Source organism: Perissodus microlepis, chromosome 14 (assembly GCF_051167445.1).
Source record: "Perissodus microlepis isolate ML-2025 ecotype Zambia chromosome 14, ASM5116744v1, whole genome shotgun sequence".
Lineage (NCBI taxonomy): Eukaryota > Metazoa > Chordata > Actinopteri > Cichliformes > Cichlidae > Perissodus > Perissodus microlepis.
In genome coordinates, this window is record NC_140474.1 from 27,319,411 (window position 1) to 27,341,733 (window position 22,323).

The 22,323-nt window shown below is 42.6% G+C and overlaps 1 protein-coding gene across 1 annotated transcript in view; it reads left to right on the top strand.

Annotated features, from left to right (window-relative positions):
* Positions 1-4,157: 4,157 nt before the first annotated feature.
* Positions 4,158-22,323, top strand: part of clpb (ClpB family mitochondrial disaggregase) — a 35,545-nt gene continuing 17,379 nt past the window's right edge. The window contains exons 1-5 of the mRNA XM_084950052.1: positions 4,158-4,823; positions 5,025-5,076; positions 8,619-8,705; positions 14,989-15,092; positions 16,704-16,832. Of these exons, the coding sequence (XP_084806178.1) occupies positions 4,382-4,823; positions 5,025-5,076; positions 8,619-8,705; positions 14,989-15,092; positions 16,704-16,832 (814 nt within the window). The 5' untranslated portion in view covers positions 4,158-4,381. The remainder of the gene's footprint in view (positions 4,824-5,024; positions 5,077-8,618; positions 8,706-14,988; positions 15,093-16,703; positions 16,833-22,323) is intronic.

Sequence of the window (22,323 nt, forward strand, 5' to 3'; positions counted from 1 at the left end):
AAATAGTGTTTCAACAGGGCAGGCTGGCGCCCTGTGGGAGGCAGAGGTGATAGGGTAAGGATGCAGAGGATAAGATCCAAGAAAAGATTTACTTATCTGTCAGCTCATCAGCGAGCAGCCGCAGAATCACAGGTGCAGCTTGGCAGGGGATGGAGAGCGAAGACACAAAATCAACAATGACTTATGGCAAAGTTACAGTCTCAATGTTATTCTTTATTTTTTCTCAGTGTCTTCTTGAGGGACAGTATGTGTATATGTGTACGTGATATTAAATGAATGTTTAAGTGCAGGACACTCAGTGCCGCATACCGTATTTTTCGGGCCGAAAGGCTCACTGTCGATAACGGGCCTGTTTTCATACATAAGGCGCATTAAGCGAAACAAAACAGTCAGATAAGTCAAACTTTACTCTACTCAATAATCTTGCTTCCTCTTTTCCGTACCATTGATTCATTAATGTTGAATTCTCTCGCAGCTGCTCCAACTTCTATCAAGTGGGAAAAAGTTAGCGTTCATCCTCCGGTTTCACTGTGCTAATCTTATGGTAACATAGCTGTGTCGCTAGCGATCACACATCATTATATACCAGCTAGCCCAACTTCAGTAACCCTACAGAAGTCATTGCTGTTTAGTTTTCGGCCTTCATTTATGTTAGAAATGGTAGCAGAGCTGTACGTTTTAATTTGTTCAGAAATCTCTCAGAACATGGTACATATTGTTTAGGTGGAAACTAGCGAGCTAACTTCCTGCTAACTGTTTGATATTTCTCCTTCCACAACACTGACACTGAAAAGCTTTTTTCTGCTGCAGCAATCAAAGTCTGATTTATTAATGACAAACCAGTGGTAGAAGCATCATAACATCAAGAAAACTGGACAGTTAAAGGATTTTTCTTAATACATTAAAAAAATTAATTGTTTGATGATCTGAAATGTTTAAGTGTGACAAACAAATACAAAAAAAAGATTTTTCACACCATTGTCATATAAAAATGACTCACTTCCTTCATTCTGTTCATTGACCCCATTGTGGACCACTAAAATGTTTTATAGTATGTAGTATATACATATATATATGTATGTAATATATATTTATTTTATTTATTAGTTTTTGGGTTTGTTTTGTTTTTTTTGCACTACATTAGACAACATCAAAATAGCGTTGACATTTTTGTTATTTGTGTTTTGTAATCTTTATAAAAACCTAGAAAAAAAACACCTCTTAATCTTTGGTATATGGCGAGGCGCTGTGGACGTCCAAGTTTGTGATTGTGTAGATTTTTCAAATCAATACCATGGTTGCATCTACTGAAAATCTCTGTGAAGCTTAAATTTCAGTGACCTTGACTTCAAGGTCAGAGGTCAACTTTTCTGAAAATCGGAGGAGTTTCACATTTATAACACAGGAATGTCTACTAGGAGGCTGAAGGGTAGCACTATGTATTTATAAACAATCAAAAACAACAATTTATTTCCAATTTGTATGGAATTTATTTCTGTAAACGTGATGTTTTAGGTCAGATTAAAGGACTGATGTGATGGTAAGGTGTCCGCTGCTCTGCTTTGAATATTGGTAGGCTTTTTTTTTTTTTAATTTTCACAAAAATTGCTAGTTCCCCTAGAGTTTTGGCCACCCCAACAATCAGAAGATTTCCCTATGAGCAAGCATTTAGCGACAGTGGGAAGGAAAAACTCCCTTTAAAAAGGAAGAAACCTTCGACAGAACCAGGCTCAGGAAGGGACAGCCATCTGCCGCGACTGGTTGGGGTGGGGGGAGTGAAAATTAAAAAAAAAAAAAAAGCCAAAGTGATAATTATTGGAGCAGCTTAACTAATTTTTCCAGTCTAATTTGCTGTTGATATCCTTTTCCAACCCCAGTTTGTGTTTTTTATCACTTTTGTCCAGGGTGGAAGATGCCATGCTGGAGATTGACTCTGTGTGGTTTTTCAATGTTGATACGTGGGAACCTGTTGGAGAGGCCAGGGCTGAAAAAGGGATGCTTGAGAACCTGAGAGGGTGTTATCCGCTGGTGTGTATCCAAGGCCAGCATCTCTTTAATTAGGCTGACAAATAAGCGTTGGCCATCTTCTGGTCCTCGTCTAAACATCATTATTTGTTCGAGGTCATCCAGACGTGTCAGTTTTATGTATCTTGTCTCCAAAGATTCATATCCTGTCTCGTATTTAAATTGTTGGGCGGTCTTAAATGTCCAGCGCTGTTGGTTGTAGTTGTAGTTGTCTTTTGTGAAATAGTCTTCAGTGTACACGCCAGGATCGAGAACATGATCTGGTGGCTGACCCTGAGTCTCTATCACCCCTGTAACAAGCTCAACAGCCACCAGCCCCAGAGACCACATGTCACTTGCTTCGTTATAAGGAAGGCCAAGCATAACTTCAGGTGCACTATAACCAACCGTCCCCACACGGTCACCAGGCATCACTGCAGACGCAGGACATGCGAGGCCAAAGTCTATAAGTTTGACTTTGATGGGAGACTCATGGCGGTTTACAACCATGATGTTTCCAGGTTTGAGGTCAGCGTGCACTATTCCCACAGAACCCAGGTGGGACAGAGCATTTGTGAGCTGACCTAAAATTGGCCTGACTTCGCTTATGGGGAGACCCTGGTTTTTCCGGTCCCCTATGTAGTCCCACTGGCATTGATCAAGGAGTTCGAACTTTAAGCAAACCCGCTCTCCGTCGTGGAAAAAGCCATTCCATTTAACAATGTTGGCGGCATCTGGCTCCAACCTTCTCAGCTGCTCCAGGATGAAAATTTCCAGTTTTGCCTGTTGCAGAATATCAGGGTCGCTCTTGTTGACTTTAATAGCCACAGCTCGGTTGGTCATGGTATCACAACATTTGGCTACAATACCAAAGCCCCCTTCTCCAAGGAAAGCCTCTACCTTGTAGTAGTTTCCCAAAATGCTCCCTTCAACTATTTCAAGCTCATCTGAGCTGAAGGCCATCTGAGCTGAATGCCATTTGATCAATGGCATTCTATTTTTTCAGTTGAAACACTGAAAAAAAATAGTGTTTCAACAGGGCAGGCTGGCGCCCTGTGGGAGGCAGAGGTGATAGGGTAAGGATGCAGAGGATAAGAAAAGATCTTATCTGTCAGCTCATCAGCGAGCAGCCGCAGAATCACAGGTGCAGCTTGGCAGGGGATGGAGAGCGAAGACAAAATCAACAATGACTTATGGCAAAGTTACAGTCTCAATGTTATTCTTTATTTTTTCTCAGTGTCTTCTTGAGGGACAGTATGTGTATATGTGTACGTGATATTAAATGAATGTTTAAGTGCAGGACACTTAGTGCAAATCTGGTGACTTTTTCTGGTATTATTGGAGACTTATTTATGACGACTTTTTGACGTGAAAACGCGTATTGCTCTTACTCTCAACAAGCAGCGGTGCTGCCTTGGGCACCTCACCCGTGCCAAAGCGCTCACAGGTGGAGGATAGTCCTCCCCCAGCTGCTATCAGGGCAGGAGACGTTCACACCTGTGCGTCCAAACGGCAAATGAATCGCGCATGAGCGAAGCCGCTGCTCCCGCACTGACTGTAACGCAGTCAGTTCTTCCTTTACTGTTATGCTGTTTTGTGGATCACAAGGTTTAAAACTACTTATAAACACACTCTCACACACAAAGTAACTCCACCAGAGTGCCAATTTCGGGTCACTTTTGCCGGTCCAGGCCTGGATAAAGGAGCAGGGTTGGAATTGTGACATTAAAAAACAATAATTGCTAAAAGAAATTTAATTTGTAGTTCTAAATAAACTAACTGCATTTAGGACGGTTTTTACTCACTTTATGTCTCTTCCACGATGTTATTTCTCTCTCCAACAGCGTAGGTTACAATTACATTAGCATGACCAATTATGCAAATTAGGCGATGACGTCATTTGGCGACTTCTAGCGACTTTTAGGACAGCCAATAGCGATTTTCCTTACTGAGGAGTTGGCAACACTGAGTGTGTGAATGTGTGTGTGAATGGGTGGATGACTGAATGTAGTGTAAAGCGCTTTGGGGTACAGCGCTATACAAATACAGGCCATTTACCATTTAAAAGTCTCCCTGACTGTTACAACACCCATGTTTTAAAGCAAACGTACACCAACTGATGCATACTACGTCATAATCAATGACGTTCAAGTAAACGACATTTCCCAGAATGCGCCGCGGCTTCTAGTGACATCCACGCCACAACGAGCTGAAGCGGTTATTTACGTCCCGATGTTACGAACTTGGTCCCCTGACCTGAGCTCTAACCACTGTTACACCTGAGTTAAGGCGCTGCCCCTAGTTTGTTGTCCTCCGGAGTCACCCCCAGACTGACGCCATAAGCCAGACCAGCTTGGTTTTCGGTGAGTCAATTGCTATGCTATCATCGGTTCCCACCAGGCTATTTGCGCGAAGGTCGCGCAGCCTGTCACCGTGCAGTCGCGTGCTTCAGACCAGCGCCAGCGGTGGCGCGTGCCAGGGCATCCGCGAGACTCCGGCGGAGGCCAAGCGCAACCCCATCGTGTCCACTTCCAGGGTCTCCAGGAGGGGGATTTTGGCTGAGGAGACTGCTGGAAACAGCGTGAAACCATCGATGCTGTACCACCACCTCGCCCCTAGATGGCTGTCCAACCTGGAGAATCGCCGCAGTTCCTGGGCGGCTCTGGCCAGCAGAGGTCGTAACAACAACCAGTACTGGGAGGAAAGCGGCGGAGACAGGGGAACAGGTGGAGGACCCATGCGGGCAGGAGTAGCCTCTGCCGGTGTCCTCTCTGCTGCGGCCGTGGCCTTCTGTCTGAAGAAAGACCCCGATAACAAAGGTAAGCTTATAATTAGTTATAATCAGCTGACACTGATTAGAGACCGGCCGTTCATTAATTGTTTTTATAATATAGTAAATACTGATGGAACGATGTTATATGATATAAACTGGTCTGTAGAGTTAGTTTTAACCCAGCTTGTTTTATTTAGTAAAATCTTTAGTGTAGTTAATGTTTTCTCTCTGCTTTTTCAATAACCAGATGATGCTCTTTTGGAAGCAGCAAGGACCAATAATGCTCAGGATGTAGCCAGGTAATACCCAAACATGAACACTTTAAAAAAAACAAAACATATTTGCTTGTCTTCTTTTGTCTTGAGTTCAACGTAGGCATTGTGTTTTAAATGTACGCTAATATATGCTGGCTCTAGATATTTCACACACCTGTAAATGCTAGAATGGAGGTGGCGTTAGGACCACCTTTATTCTTCAACACACACTGAACTCTCTTAGGCAGCTTTCTTGTAATGTCTTTAAGTAGTCTTCAGGATTAGTCCTCCCAGCTTCTTGAAGGACTCTTAAAGCTCTTCTTTGGATGTTTTTGCCTTTTTGCTGTGTTCTCTGTCAGCATGATCCCATGATGCTTCAATAATGTTGAGGTCTGGGCTCAGGGGAGGCTAATGCAGCCTCATGTCAGAGCCTACTACACCAAGTTTTACAGATGGCTGTATACACTCACTGCTGTACATACTGATGAAGATTTGAACCAAAAATGTCATATTTAGATTCATCACTCACTCACACATGCTGACGGTGATTTTTTTTTTCCAGTTCAGTTCTTATGTAATTTTGCATAGCTGAGCCTTTTCTCCATGTTTCCCTTCCTTATGAATGGATTCTTGACAGCTGCACTTTCACTGAAATAATCAAACTGTGTTATCTTTTTATCTTTTTAAAGTGTTAAACTGCTTGTCTTAGGTCATGCCTTCACCTTATCTATATTGCTTTAAAAAAAACAAGCAGCCAGGACTAAATATTTACTAAATATTCATTATTTACTATATTTACTATACTTTTGGCATGTGACCGAAAGCATGGATGAGTGGTTTCCTACAAAAAAAAAGTAAAAAAAAAAGTATCACTTATGACCTGAAATGAGCTCTGGTTTGATTATTACACCCACATGTAAGTCACAGATCATGTGCATGGGGCAGTTTCTAGAACATCCACGTTAACTCCTGTTATGAAAGCACACCTGTAGTTGTTGTCCCATCAGTAACCAGCAGGTGGAAGAAGAGCTCCACCTCTCTGTGTGAAAGTCTTCCTCTTGAGGGAATATTTGCAGTGTGGATGTTTGGCACTAACTTACGCTTCCTCGTATCTTCTTCTTTCCTGCTGTGACCCAGAAATCAATTTGCCATCATGGAAAGCAAACATGAAGAAAGAACTGCAGATGCATCCGATGTGAAAGTCTCATTCAGTGTTGCCACGTACCTCCAATGTGGCACACAGCTTGATGCTTCATAAACCCAAGAATTACTCATTTGGAAGCTTAATCTTCTCCTTCCTCACTTATATTATAATATTTCCCTCCGTCGCATCTTCAGTGGCATGTCATAAAATACCAGTGAAGGAAACCGGGGAGGCAAGTTACTGTAATAAAAATGTCCTCGGACACTTAAGACTCCCTGCTGCCAGTGTGTCTTGCTTGTTTGTTTGTTTTTTTTGTTTGTTTTTTCACTGTGATTTTTAGGCTCTTTAAAAACGTGTTTCTCTGATATTTGTTTTACTTCAGAATAATATAAAACAGAAACATTAGAATAATATAAACACTTGCTCTGAACTTGATCCTAAACTTAGTCCTGGCAGTGTCCTGCACACAGAGGGTTATGTGGCAGAAATGGGTATGCTACATAAAAGAAGGTGCATGTATTAGAGCCAGACTTCTATAATGGCTCGTTCTCATCCATCTCATCGATGGTGTTACATTAAAGGGGTACAGAAAGGAGTATGCGATAGATAAACCTGAACATTATTATGAGAATTTATTCTTCTAAAGATCAAATTCTTAGTCTTTAACCTTTTAGATACTGTTGCTGTTCAGATAGATGTGTCGTTGTATTGTGCCAATGTTAATCATAGTAATTCATGTGTTTCGGCTGTTGTTGAGTATTGGTCTCCAGGTCCATGTACTTGAGCGCATGCATACCTGTGTGTATCGATGCATGCCCCCATCTGCATGCTCGGGTTACCTGTACACATGTGGCAGATGGCGAAGGTGAGAGTGCAGCGAGACGGCCAGTTAGCAGGTCACAGATGTGTTAAGTGCTTTGGTCGACTCTGTAGAAGTGGTAGAGTGTCAGGGTGTGTCAGCTGAGAGGCAGCAGGGAAATAAAGAGTGTCCATTTTCACAGAATGGATGGTTAAGAACTTGGTAGCGTTTGGCATGATAGCAGTGTTTAAAATAATGCTGAATGTTTGTTATGTTTAGCCGATATATATTCATGCATTCTTAGTTGGCACCATATGGCAACCATGTAGTGTTATTTTAAAAAAACAACAACAAAAACAGTGTGACGATCGAAAACTGATATTTATATTTGGTGCTAATGTTTTCTTTATGTTTCAATATAAATGATGTCGGGGCATGTTCAGCCATTTGTTGGGTAGGACATTAGAGAGAGAGAGAGAGAGAGAGAGAGAGAGCGCAGCGTGGCATGCAGTGCAGCTGTAGTTTGACTATTGTGGTTAAACATGGTTACAATAGTTTGCACTTTTAAACTAGTTTTTTAAAGCCAGCGATACAAAGTGCTTTGGAAAATGTAGTTTGTTAACAAACTGGTGACGACAAATACCATGCCACACCCTGGACTCTATAGGGGGAACCAGACTCTGATGGTTGGTATGAAGCGGACACACAACCCTTGTTCCAGTAACAGAACTAAAACGGCAGAAAATCTCAGAAGCTGAAAGAAATTAACTTTAGGTGGCAAAACTCCAGTGAGGTGTGCATTCAAGGAATGTGGCAGCAATATTTCAGTGTATGACTTCAGATTTGCCTGTTAAATTGGTAAAAAAAAACAACAACCCCTTAAATTATACTTGAAAGTAAACACTTTCAAGAACAGACCCAGTCCCATGTAGCTTATCACTTATATCAAATAAACCACTCTGCTTTTTCCATCCACTCTTGCCATGTCATTATTCTCCTATCAAAGTCTTTGTATTTTTTCAAAGTCGAAGGAGCTTCTCAGTTTGTCCGAATTTAAAATGGGGAAAGAAAAGTTCAGATGCAGCTCTTACGGCTTACCCTGATTGTGCATGCAGAGCAGGCAGTGAAAACGGAGACTGAGAGCATCAGTGCTGAGTGCAGACCAGACTAAAGTCGCTGTGTTGACTGTAAACAGGGACTCTGTCTGCTCAGCACCAAAGACGACAGCCGGATCCCTTACATACGCTTATAAGGACTGTGCCTGATGTTATAGCCTTGGGCAGAAAGCTCAACACACACCTGGCTTTAACGTGCAGATATATTAAGTGGTGCAGAAGGCTTTGGATAAAAGCAGGATATGTGCTGGATTTATTCTGGTGTGCCCCAAAAAAAGAGACTATGCTTGCAGCAGCTTGCCTCCCATATTTCTTGTTTTGTAGATTTCATTTTGATCTGCATAATTTCCCCTAGGTGTGCATTACTTAATCTTACTTCTGTTCCTTCAGCATGGTACGTGCTTTAGAGAGAGAAAGAAAGAAAATGCTACAATATCGATTGCAGTACTACATGGAGCTTCTGCTACAGGCTGTTAACGGTGAGACTGAAGTAAAAATAAAACCACTTTCTGCTTCTTGTTCCCATCAGGCTGTTAAAAGAGGGGGTGGATCCGAATCATCGCCACCGTCTCGGCTGGACCGCTCTCATGGTGGCTGCTATGAATCGACAGCACAGGTCTGTGCGCGCCTGCTTCGCCGAATAAGTCGTGTTTTGAAACTTCTGAGGCGTTACATATGCAGCAGCGGGTTTGGTATCGCGCAGCTGCCGCATTAGTGCGAGCATATGCCATCCTCGTCCCTGCTTTGGTTGTTACAGTACGTCATCAGAAGTGCAAAGTGCAGCTTTCAGACTGACAGACGGTCTTTACCCGTTCCCCCATTTCTCTGTCCAACAAATTAAATTAGCCTCCTGGCCCCCAGAACACACAGAATACAGAGAGGGGCCGAGGTTGAGGCCGGGCCAAATCCAATTTACAGGCCCTTTTTTTTCCTTCTCACTCGCTCTCTTTACCCGGTCTGTGTGGTCACTTTTTTGTTAATGCTTCTCACTCTTAAGGCCCTTTATGTGAAATCTGAATATTAAAATGTTTTCAGATGAGCTTACTTTCAGTCCTATTCTTTCTTGCTTGCTTTTTTTTTTTTTCTCCAAGTTTGAACTTGTGTCGCAACAAATTGAAACTTAACGAATAAATCTGTGATCACAAAGCTTAATTGCGCGCGTGTAATTGGTTACAACTTTCAGTTTTATATTGATTTCCTTTTGCATTATATTAGCATGTTCGCTTATAAATCTTGAAGAAATTTATTGATCACGAGAGCGACAGAAAAGTAATTTGGCAGTAAAACGAGGGCACTATAATTGTTTTATCCTGATTGTCTTCTTTTTATAATCGTTTGAAGCCAAAATGGTAATTGAAATTAGAATTTGATGAATCACTCGGAGCTGATCAGAGATGAACACGGTCACATAATCCTTCAGCTGCGACTTTAACGTTGTGTATGTCGAGTGATTGTATCCATGGACCTTTTTATTTTTAATGATATGTGTCTGTCTGTGCGTGTGTGTCATGTGTTTTTTGGCTACAGATGTGCCTGTGTGTGTGTGTGTGTGTGTGTGTGTGTGTGTGTGTGTTTGTGTGTTATGAGTGCTATAACTCAGCCAGACAGTGACACTCCTCTGTGTTTAATCCCGTCTTCCAGCCCCCCAGTGAGCAGTCACTGCTGCAGGGAAGACAGAACATCAGTTCACACACATCAGTCACAAACACACAACCGTCCACTCGCAGAAACACGTGCGCACACACATGCACACACGGGCGAGGAGACCGAGGGAGTTCATACCAAATATCTTACAGGCCAACTGCCTATTACTCAGCCACACACAACTTTATTTGCAGCCGTTAAGTGAAAACACAGGGAACATCACTCACGAACGCGGTGTAGCCTGTAGCGAGAGTGTCACCGTGGCTCTCGCTGTTGAATTATTCTGCCCGTCTCTCAAACAGTTGTGTTTATATTTTCCTGGGCCAAAAGTGATAATTGTGTTTCAAGAGGACTTTTCAGTGGGAGCTGTTTCTAGATGTAGTGTCCACCAGGCAGGTCAAGGCGCGGCTGCGTGAGGGGAATCAGGGGTGGAGCAGAGGGGGGTGTGTAAGAATTAAGGGTGAGACATTTGTGGTGGTGGGTGGAGGGGGCGTGTGTTTGCTTAGCTTTGATGTAGGGCTAAATCAGGGATGCGCAGGGCCTGGCTCTCTGTTTGCACTCTTTAACACACAATGCCCATCTCCATCGCTCTTTCTCTCCCTCCATCCCTCCCTCACTGCATTCACGTGCACAATGAGCGCTCAGCCAAGTATAACGCCTGTTGACCGTTCCGACCTGTCGGCCGAGTGACTCGATGGGAGGGAGGGCGACGGAATCGAAGGGAAGAACAGGGGTGAAGGAACGGGAGAGAATAACCTGGCAGGGGAGAGAAGGCATTTAAGTGGGATTATAGATTTGAGACCAAGATTAGCTGGACTCAGCAGGGCCTAATGAAATATAATCATTTGGCCATCATGATCGTAATGGTAGGTAGTCGGGTTCAGATAACACATATGGGGTTTATTATTAAGTTCTCCTTACGCTGTCATTATATTACGACCGTATTCGCAAATAATATAATATAGTATTAAAATATAATTAATGGCACGTTTTCAGGATATTCCTCTATACTATACTCTATAACATTTTCATGTTATTATTTTCAATATGTGTACATACGTTCTTCTCTTGGGTTTTGGTAATAAAATAGCTGTAAATAAGAAGATTGCCATCTCCTTTTCTACTATGAAATGATTAAGTGGTTAGACCTGAAGTGGAAAACATAACACTTAAGTTGTTTTTAAAGTGAATAATAAGTCTCGGTAAATGCTTTAGATACCAGCCTCTAGAGTCCACTATTTCCTGACTAAATAATCATATCGTAAAGAATCGGGTACATTTAAAAAAGGAAAGAAAAAATTAGAAGTACAGTGAACCTCGCTTTCTAGCATCTTTCTGACCCCAGGTGGACACCAGGTGAGGTGGGGTCAGGTGAGGTCCAATGTCTGGGCCAGGTGGTCGCAGACATGGATGGTCAGTTTGGCTCAGGTGTCTTTTATTGCACAACGGAGGTGGAAGTGTCTGCTTCCTGTCTTCCCTCCAGGGCCGGATTGGAAACTAACACCATCCCTCTGCGGAGACACCGATCACCTGCTGGTGAAGCAAGGCTACAGTTATAAATTTGTCAGCTCTAGAGTGTTGCATAGAGAGTAATGGGAAAGAAAAATGGTGTAGCATGGAGATGATGCCATAAATGGATTTTCAAGTGTCCGAGCAAGATGCCGACACCCTGTTTGCTTAAGGAGCAAAAAGGTAGTCATTAGCTCAAGGATCTCTGTTCAAGTGGACAATAAAAAGATAACCTGGATGAATCCTTTATATTTGTTTGAGAAGAACACAAGCAATAAAACATCAGGATATAACCTCAGTCATACAGAAAGGTTTCAGGGCATAAAACATTTTTCTTGTTTTATCCACAATTATTACACAATTAAAATAATTCTGTAATAATTGTGGATATTATCTTTCTTTCTGTACATATTGGACTGTATCAGAAAGTCTGTAAACTGTAACTTTTTGTCCATTTCTGTTGAAAAGGGAGCTTAATCTAATTAATCTTAATTAACCACCTCTGGATGCCTTCAGTTAGGCCTCAAATTAGTGCTGCAACTCTCCTCCCAAATAAAGTTAGTCACTTGATCATCAGTTGATTAGTAAAACTATAAACTGTTTTTAAAAGCTCATTAGTTTTAGTACCATCCTGTGTAATTAAATCTCCCTTTCTTTCATCTTTTTAGCTACTCTCCCTCCTTTCATCCAGTCCTCCTCCTCCTTTCTCCTCCTCTTCTTTGGAGTTTTCCTCCTTTTTTTTTTATCTCTCCGTGTTTACCTTTCTTATGCCATTAACTCTTTTCAGACCATCCCATTCCTTCAGTCAGTCCTGCCCAGCCTCGTGTGACCAACCTCAGTTTGAGTTTGTGCGTTTCTGTACGCGTCTCACAGGAAGCATCGACGTGTTTGTAGAAGTGCTTGCAAGGGTGAAGGGGAAACCCTCTGTGGGTCATACCCCACCCCTCCACAGTGATACAGTAACAAAAGGGGATCCCACCCCCTCCACCACCAACCCTTCCGATTGTCCTTTATACCCCCCTCAGCAAGGTCAGACACAAAGACCTGGCCAGAATGTTCTCAGCCTCGCTCTCCCATAGCAATGCACAAAAACTAATGATGGAAAATAGACTTTCAACCTTTATGTTTTTAACTAAAAGGTTTGTAAATGTTTATATTCCATGCTGAATATTTGCATGCCTCTGCTTCTCAAATGATGTGCTCTTCTTACTTATATCTAATAGTGGGTTAAGTAAGCCTGCTGGTCAGATAAATATAGTGACTTGTGCTGTACTTCAGTCTGTTGTCAGAGATGCAGCCTTTTATATTTTAATCAATATCTGCTTCTAAATTTCTGCTAAATTATATATTTTTTTTAAAAACCTCTACTTTTGTTTATAATGCCACAAATAAATAAGATATTTAATTTCAACTGATCTTATATAAGAGTTAGTTTGACTCGTCCAGTCTCATTTTAAGAGCACAGGTTCTGCTAACAGGGCTTCAGCCTGTTACATAGTCAGCTCCACCTCATCCTCCTATGAATGGTCATTTTACTCTATTTAAGCCCTTTCAGGCCACTGCCACAACCATTTAGCTGTAAGCGATCCATCTCTCCCTCCCAGGCCACATTACGTGGTCACAGGTTTAATGGCAGAAGCATCAGCAGCGTACCAGCAGGGTTCATGTTTCGGCCACCGCCTCTCTCTGTGTCTCTCTGTGTCTCTCTGTGTTCACCGACTAGCTGGCTAGTTTTTGTGTGTACATTTGTGCTCATCTGTGTCTCAATGTGAAAGCTGCTGCTTGCCTTCACAGTGGACTAAGTGTGGGTTTTAATGCGATAGTGTGTCCTGCAGACAGGGAGACCTGAAACATCTGACGGGTCACAGTGAGTGGTGTTGCCGAGGTACTGTTTGTTCTATAAGGCGGTACGCTCCAATGAAGGCCTACACACGAACACCCACTCGGTTACACTCCCCCAACGGTGCCGGAAATGGGGTCCGACCCCTGCCCCCTTCAGTGTGCACATATGTACATGTTACGAGGCCGACAAATGTGTAATGAAGGCGAGATAGAAGGAAGTGACTAGTGGGGTGTATCCACCATAACGAGACAGAATGGACGGGTGTGAATCAGGCGAAAGTGTCACAGGCAGTCGAAGAATTGGATATTTGCGCGTGATTTGTTTATGAACCGTGAGGAAACTTTGTGTACAGGTCAAGGTTATATTTGGTGATGCGACTGAAGCAGAGCTCTGTTCATGTGTAACAAAACATTTAATTAACAGATATTGTGGTCAGTGGCAAGTGTTGCAACTGCAGCAGCTGATAAGATATGTGTGCGGGCTTTTTAACATGTCATTGGTTACATGCGTGACGCTGCCGATTCAGAAACACTTTGACATCCACCAAATAAGAGGAAACATACAAGCTGCTGCAAAGCAATAAATACCGCTTCAAGGCAACGCTTGCACACTTTTTGGATGGAGCCCGTCACAAGTGTGTTTCACATCCAGTGTGTGTGCTCTTCCTGTGATGCCACCTTGTGAGTCCGTATGTGCTGATGCAGATTTATTTCCACATGTTTTTAGCAAACAGAAAGATCTAATTCTAATACATCACACACAGTGAGATGAAGGGCGTCCCACACTTCATGTAGAGGTAACTGTCTCTTTAATAGCTCTGAGGGTATCAGACTGTTCTTTGCCTTGTTCCTCCTCCTTTTTCCTCCTTTGTCCTCTTTCTCTTCTACTTCCTCCTTAAATACCGCGTTCGTCTCCTTCTCTACTGGCTGACTTCTCCTTCTCCACCTTCTCCTCCTCTGCCTCCCTTCTTTTTTTTCTCCTCCTCCTCCAGTTCTGCCTTTTCCTTCTTTTTGGTTCCTCCTCCTATATTGCCGCCTTCTCCTTTTTGTCCTTCACCTTCTTCTTCTCCTCTGGCTCCTTGTTCGTTGGCCGTGTCCTGCTCTAATGCCACCTGCTTTTCCTCTCCCTTTTTTATCCCCCACCTTCTTCTTCTCTTCCTTTTGGCTTCCTCTCCTCATCCTGTACTCCTGCAGCCTTCTTCTCCTCCATTTCCTCTCCCACCTCCTTGTCCTCCTCCTCTGCCTCCTCCTCCTTATTCTCCTTCTTCTCCTCCACACTTTAGGAGTCGTCACAGGATATCATCTGCCTCCATCTCACCCTGTCCCTTGCTCTCTTGTGTAACACCTGCCATCCTCTACATGTCTTCCTCACTGCATCCACAAACCTCCTCTTTCCCTCCTTCCTGACAGCTCCATCTTCAACCTTTATTGGTACCAAATATAAAGTTAAAACATGTGACAATAATAAAAAAAAAACACCACACATTCTGACAGATGAATTTTATACACATCACTGACCCCCCCTAGTCTTTATCTTGATTTAGGCACTACTTGCTTTGCTGCCAGATTGTCCCAGATATTCCTATGAAAAAGAGACAATCCATAAAATCTATGAAAGTGTTGATCAGACATCTGAACCCAAAGGCGCATTATTACTCTTTGAGAAAGAGAGAGAGAGACTTCCCAAAGAAAGGAAAACCTATTTTAAAATTTGTCATCCTCCTAATGTGGAAATAATTATACGGACAACAACAAGCCAAGAAAAACTGGCATCCACCGCATGAACACTGAAATATTATGGTGTTAAAGCTCATCTGTGTGCATGTCTGCGTTTATTTAATATAAGGTTCTGGGTGTGCGGACGTGTTTTTAAACGTGTGCCTCTGTGTTTTGTTGCTTTTCAGCGTGGTGAAAGTCTTACTTGAAGCTGGTGCCGACCCAAATGCCGGTGATCACTTCAACAATGTTTACGACACATCACGGGAGAAAGGGATCCACTCACTGGAAGGTGAGGAGGGGGGTGGGAAACGGAGAGCAGAGTTGTTATATTACACATATGAACCCAAAGCGTGTAAACCAAGTATTATGAGTATAATTTGCATAAAAATTTGCATTTATGTACATGTTTGATTCTTTGCGTATTATTTGTTTTATTTGTCCTCTGACAAGTGGTGTTTTTTTCTTTTGTATTTTTATTTGCTTTTCTTCTGAGCTGTACAGTCTCTCTCACACACACACACACACACACACACACACACACACACACACACACACACACACACACACACACGAACAATGGTGCACATGCACACAAACACACACACACACACTCTTTACCCCCCCCCCCCACCCCAAATCCCCCCACCCCTCCAGTCTGTGTTGGGTTTCTGCAGACATATTTATATGGGATATGTATATTGCAGACATTTATATGGCTGTCAGGTTTAGGTCCGCGTGGGGCCGGCATAGCGTGGGGAAGCGTTTCCCAGACGCACACTGATGGATGGGCTAGGGGGGCCTGTGCGACGCTTTATTGGGTTAGCTATGATTATCCCGCCTTGTCTCACACACACACACACACACACACACACACACACACACACACACACACACACACACACACACACTGCAGAGAGCTAGAGAAAAAGAGTGGGATAGATAGAGGGAAAGACTGATGAAGCAAGGGAGAAGGAAAAGAGGGATGCTCTGAAAAAAAGACATCTAGAGATGGAGGAGAAGGAAGAAGATGCGGATGTTTGAGGGAGTGATGGAGAGAGGGAGGGATTGAAGGAAATGGGTAGGATGATGAGGGAGGGAGAGGAAGTCAGGAAATGGATGAGACAAAGTTACTGGGATAGAGAGAGCGGGGAGGGAGAAAGAGGGTGCAAGCGATGAAAGGAATTGATGGACACCGAGGAGGAGAGGAAGGAGGCGGGAAGAAAAAATAAAAATGGATGATGAAGGAGTGGCACGAGATGAGTGCTGTTATGAAAAAGAAGTAAGGAGAGAATGATAGAGTAGCTCCATTATTAGTAAGGAGCAAAGCAAGAGAGACCCTAAAACACAACTCGCATTATTGCTATTGTGTCGGACAGTTAAGCTTAAATCTGCTCAAATGAACAACTATTCCAAAGCTGGAAACAAGAAAGATAATTTTATAAAAGCAATGTTGTCTTCGTCGCACTTTCTGGAGTCTTCCATTGTCTGTGGTTAGATTAGAGGAAGGTCCCCCGGATTTCGATGCTGTAACGTTTAAAGCCAAAGTAGTTTGTTATTCATTGTAATATCTTTTTCAGGTCCAGGGAGTATACGGTGTTCAGCTTCATGTAATAGCTATCCTATTTGCAGCTTTGAGGAATTAGTGCATTTCCTTAAATTCCTCTTAACTCTAAATTCACTAAGACTATCTTTTCTTTTTTTTAACTTTAATATTGGTGTTGAGAAGTATTTAAAATTAAAATTTAGCAGCAAATGAGTGATTTTCCCAGCAGACTTTTTGGTTTTGTTTTTATTTTATTGTATTTTGGGAGCCAACCTGTGTACGTTCTGCACAGAAAAAACAGCCTGTGGTTCTAATTGTTCTTCCTCCGCTCTGTCTCCTCGTGTCCGCTCTCTGCAGTCTTGGTGTCCAGAGAGGACGAGTTCAGCAGCAGGCTGAGCAGCAGGGCTGGTTTCCGTGGCTGCACAGCGCTTCACTACGCTACGCTGGCCGATGACCCACGCTCTGCACGCATGCTGCTTGAGGCTGGTACGTTACCGCTCCCGAATCATTACAACCGTCCCATCACTGCCCACGGGGGGCCTCAGAGTGTCAGCGTAAGAGAAGTAAAGGTGATGACAGATGCAGCAGCCTCCATGTGTTTTGCTTTGTTGCTCTGCAGTCTGATGCCTTACAGGTGCAATTTTTAATAGAGAATATCTTAGGTATTATTAAAGTCAAATAACTGCCAAGCTGTGTGGCAGTCTCCACCTTTATTTTATATACACTCCTCAATCCTGCGCGCCCACTGTACAGTGGGCGGAGGATTTTAGTAGCTCTTACCTAGGTGAACTCAGTCTGCCTTTCCTGAGGCTACACTCTGTCAGCCTCTGCAAACACAGCTGACAGATTATAGTGTCCACTGGTGGGAGAAGTTTGAGTTGTTTGATCTCAGTTTGACAGTTTGCTTGTTTCGTCTTCTGTGGAGGTGATGTTTCCAGGCAGATATTTTTTATCATATTTCTTTATTTAGTTAATGTATTCACACTGTAATATAATAGTTCCATATGTTAGCGTCTGCTGTTGCGGTGGCTAATGGGAATCTAAATGAATAAAGATGTTTGTAATCATACCTTTCAGTGGTCTTGATAAGTCAGGTCAAATGGCACTTTAATTATCTAAAGAGGCTTTTAAATGTAAATTTGCAAATTCTTACCTGAACTGTGACATTCTGTTACAGTTCAGGTGAAAATGGGATTGAGTGGAAAAAACATTTTTTGGTTCCCTTTGTCCAACTAGACAAAATCTAAACGAGTCACTATCGTTAAAAGTAGGCGGGGCAGTTAATGTTTCATTTCATGACCAATTTTACCTTCCAAAAATGACTTAAGTGAGATAATTTGAATAAAATGATCATTGTAATAACTTTCTTTAACTGTAATCCAGATTCACTCCCTGCTGTGGGACGTTTTCTTTTTTCTTAATGTTTTTTTAATTTAGAATTATAAGTCAAGTTAAATGAAATGTACATCAAATGCACTATTTTTCAAAGGTTGATGAGTAGTAATGTCCAATAATAGTGATCTTAATGTTGACCAAATCATTTGTGGTGATGGCTGCCTTTTTGTTGTTAATGTAATTATGGTAATCTGATATTAAATATATGTAAATAGTTAAATCGCAATTTCTCGTAAAATACATAATGCAAGACCCTGAATATATGCAAGTTTGTTTACTGACAGCTTAATTCAAGAGTAACAGTCAGTTTAAGACCTTTTTCTTTGATTATTAAACAGAATAGTTCTCATTACGTCTTTAAAGCTAAAAGCAGTTTCACCTCCACCAGCTTTTCAGATATCATCACTTGAACGCATCCCCTGCGACTGATATAAACAGCATTACAAAACTCATTTGAAATTGATTACTTCTCTGCTTCCTTTGCCCCCCCCCCCCCCCCCCCCCCCCCGTTACACTCACACCTGCCGTTGACTCAGCGCCACTATTACACACACGCAGACCCTGGAGGCAGAGTATCCCCCCTCAGTTTCCAGGCGAGCAGCTCTTAAACAAGCTAGGCCTCGTTAAACTGTGACCTCCTCGCAGAACATGCCCTTGGGGTAGCTCCACAAGCACAGGAAGTGTGAGTCTTTGTGTGTGGGAGTTTACGTGTGTGTGTGTGTGACCATGTATGTTAGTGCACTCAGGCCCCCATATGATTAATTAAAGTATTCATATATTCAAGTATGACTTCATCCATCTGATATTCTTGTTTCAGTTTGTGGACGCCTCTTTTTCTTTTTTTAAACTTGCATTGGTGAGGTTGTTGTTTGTTGTCGTCTTTTAGGTCGATTAGGCTTTTAATCTAAAAACACTCCATTTTAGGATCACTCTACGCTCAGTGAAACGCACACACGCAGATGCACAGGAGCTTGTATTAATGTCTTGTTTATGTTTATGATGGATGATGCATCTGAAGCTCTGTCAGCCTGTCTCTCCCGTCTCACCCCTGCCTCTGTAAGCACTCCGTACGCTTAAACAAATCACCTCAACTAACTCGATCAAATGTTCTGCAGACGCATTTTTGAATTAAAAAGGTAAGAAATTTCACGAAGCAGAGACATTTGTTTTAGGACAATTGGATTAAAGACGGGCTTGGTTGTCGCTCGCCCGGCTGGGCCTGTGCAGGGTTGGCGCCACCATCGCTACCAATAGCATTTGTGGCATCACGTGCCCTCAATCACATGTTGCCGTGCATGTGTGATCCCGTGCAAATGTGAGTGTAATTAGACTTTTACTGAAGTTTCTTGTGCATGTTTCATTGTTTTTCCTCCTCATACGAGCTTCCGGTATCCTTCTTTCCTTTAAGCCATTTTCCATTTGTAGCATCCTATCCATCTTTTTTTTCTTTTTTACATCATCACAAAAAGAATCTTATGAACTGTCACAGCTTCAGGACATCTATGTGGATTTTGGTGTGTGTGTGTGTGTGTTCGCTATTTTGTGCGTCATCTTCCTTTCATGTATGTACACACTGAGCCTTGTTATTTCCCTTGTGTTTGTGTTCATCTGTGTAACTCTACTAGCTGTGGGTTTGCTCTTTTGGCCTTAGCTGGCCCTCCACTCACATCTCCATCCATCACAGTCTCCAGGCCCACCCTCAGGCTTCACTTCGCCACACAGTCCCTCACCCTACCTGCAGAGGCTCTCTAGTTTCTCCCCGGGCTCCACATCGGGCCTGTGGCCAGGGGCACTGAGTAATGGACAGCTCTGTAGGTGGTAAGAGGCCAGAGGAGACACACATGCTCGCAGATGCACACAAAGACACACACACACGCATGCATAAAGACCAGCAGGGGCTCTCTCCCACCAGCTGCACTGAAAGAGAGGGAGGAGGAAATGGGAAAGAGGAGGGCACTCCTAATAGGCATAACTAAAGCACTCCTAATGAAGGGATCGTGTGTGTGTGTGTGTGTGTGTGTGTGTGTGTGTGTGTGTGTGTGTGTGTGTGTTCAGTTGGGGTTGTGTGTCTGTCTGTGTGACCGTTGTTAGTGTTGATCCTGTTATAAAGTGCTATGGCCCAGAGGGTTGGCCTGATATTAAAGCCCTAAATGATGCTATTTATTATGTCCGGTGTCGGCGCGTGTGTGTGGTACTTTATTGCTTTTCGCCTCATGTTTTTTTGGGGGGGAGGTTGTGGCGTATTGTCAGGATCGATGGCTTCTGAACAGGTCACGAAATTTAGGGGTTTATCGATAATCATCACAGTGATTATTAGTCTCTGCGGCCAGTGCTCAGAGCAATAGAGCAACAATCACCTGTACTGATTACATAGTTTGTTTGCTTTTTTTTTTTCTGTGTTCTGAAGAAAAAGTTCAGATGGGATTTCTTGTTCGTAGTGGGCCGTACAGCATCACAGTACAGAGTACTGAAGTTACTAATGTTGTTTTCTATCATGAGTGTCAGTCAGTGTAGACCGAGCTTCTTATAAAGACTGAGACTGTTAAACACTGACTCATCACAAACCCATTTGACTCTCAGTGGCAGAAAGAAAATCAGAAGAAATCCATAAGAAGTGCAGCATTGTGTTCATTACTGTTGAAAGCTGAATTCATCTTTCACTTCATCAATTTTTAAAAATTTATTTCATTTCTGGTAAATATAGTTGGAGCTTGGTGATGTGTAACCCTTGAAGCTCTTCTCTGAACGGAGTGGTTTCGGTCATGTTTTTTTTTCAGGCCTGCTTATACAGGGAGTGCAGAATTATTAGGCAAATGAGTATTTTGTCCACACCATCCTCTGCATGCATGTTGTCTTACTCCAAGCTGTATAGGCTCGAAAGCCTACTACGAATTAAGCATATTAGGTGATGTGCATCTCTGTAATGAGAAGGGGTGTGGTCTAATGACATCAACACCCTATATCAGGTGTGCATAATTATTAGGCAACGTCCTTTCCTTTGGCAAAATGGGTCAAAAGAAGGACTTGACAGGCTCAGAAAAGTCAAAAATAGTGAGATATCTTGCAGAGGGATGCAGCAGTCTCAAAATTGCAAAGCTTCTGAAGCGTGATCATCGAACAATCAAGCGTTTCATTCAAAATAGTCAACAGGGTCGCAAGAAGTGTGTGGAAAAACCAAGGCGCAAAATAACTGCCCATGAACTGAGAAAAGTCAAGCGTGCAGCTGCCAAGATGCCACTTGCCACCAGTTTGGCCATATTTCAGAGCTGCAACATCACTGGAGTGCCCAAAAGCACAAGGTGTGCAATACTCAGAGACATGGCCAAGGTAAGAAAGGCTGAAAGACGACCACCACTGAACAAGACACACAAGCTGAAACGTCAAGACTGGGCCAAGAAATATCTCAAGACTGGTTTTTCTAAGGTTTTATGGACTGATGAAATGAGAGTGAGTCTTGATGGGCCAGATGGATGGGCCCGTGGCTGGATTGGTAAAGGGCAGAGAGCTCCAGTCCGACTCAGACGCCAGCAAGGTGGAGGTGGAGTACTGGTTTGGGCTGGTATCATCAAAGATGAGCTTGTGGGGCCTTTTCGGGTTGAGGATGGAGTCAAGCTCAACTCCCAGTCCTACTGCCAGTTTCTGGAAGACACCTTCTTCAAGCAGTGGTACAGGAAGAAGTCTGCATCCTTCAAGAAAAACATGATTTTCATGCAGGACAATGCTCCATCACACGCGTCCAAGTACTCCACAGCGTGGCTGGCAAGAAAGGGTATAAAAGAAGAAAAACTAATGACATGGCCTCCTTGTTCACCTGATCTGAACCCCATTGAGAACCTGTGGTCCATCATCAAATGTGAGATTTACAAGGAGGGAAAACAGTACACCTCTCTGAACAGTGTCTGGGAGGCTGTGGTTGCTGCTGCACGCAATGTTGATGGTGAACAGATCAAAACACTGACAGAATCCATGGATGGCAGGCTTTTGAGTGTCCTTGCAAAGAAAGGTGGCTATATTGGTCGCTGATTTGTTTTTGTTTTGTTTTTGAATGTCAGAAATGTATATTTGTGAATGTGGAGATGTTATATTGGTGTCACTGGTAAAAATAAATCATTGAAATGGGTATATATTTGTTTTTTGTTAAGTTGCCTAATAATTATGCACAGTAATAGTCACCTGCACACACAGATATCCCCCTAAAATAGCTAAAACTAAAATCAAACTAAAAACTACTTCCAAAAACATTCAGCTTTGATATTAATGAGTTTTGTGGGTTCATTGAGAACATGGTTGTTGTTCAATAATAAAATTATTCCTCAAAAATACAACTTGCCTAATAATTCTGCACTCCCTGTAGAACAAATGACTGTGTGTGCATCAGAAGTTAGTGACTGTGCTCTCTGACTCAGCAGCTACGCTTGGAAAAACCCAGAAACTCTTCTTGTGGTTGTCAAGTAACGTTTTTATTGAGTTGTGTGTATATATAGATAGATAGATATAGTGCGGAAAGAGTAAAACTTACTTAAAAAAGTACTTTCAAATATGTAAAGTTAACCAAAATTCAAAGTCTAGACACTTCCAAGTA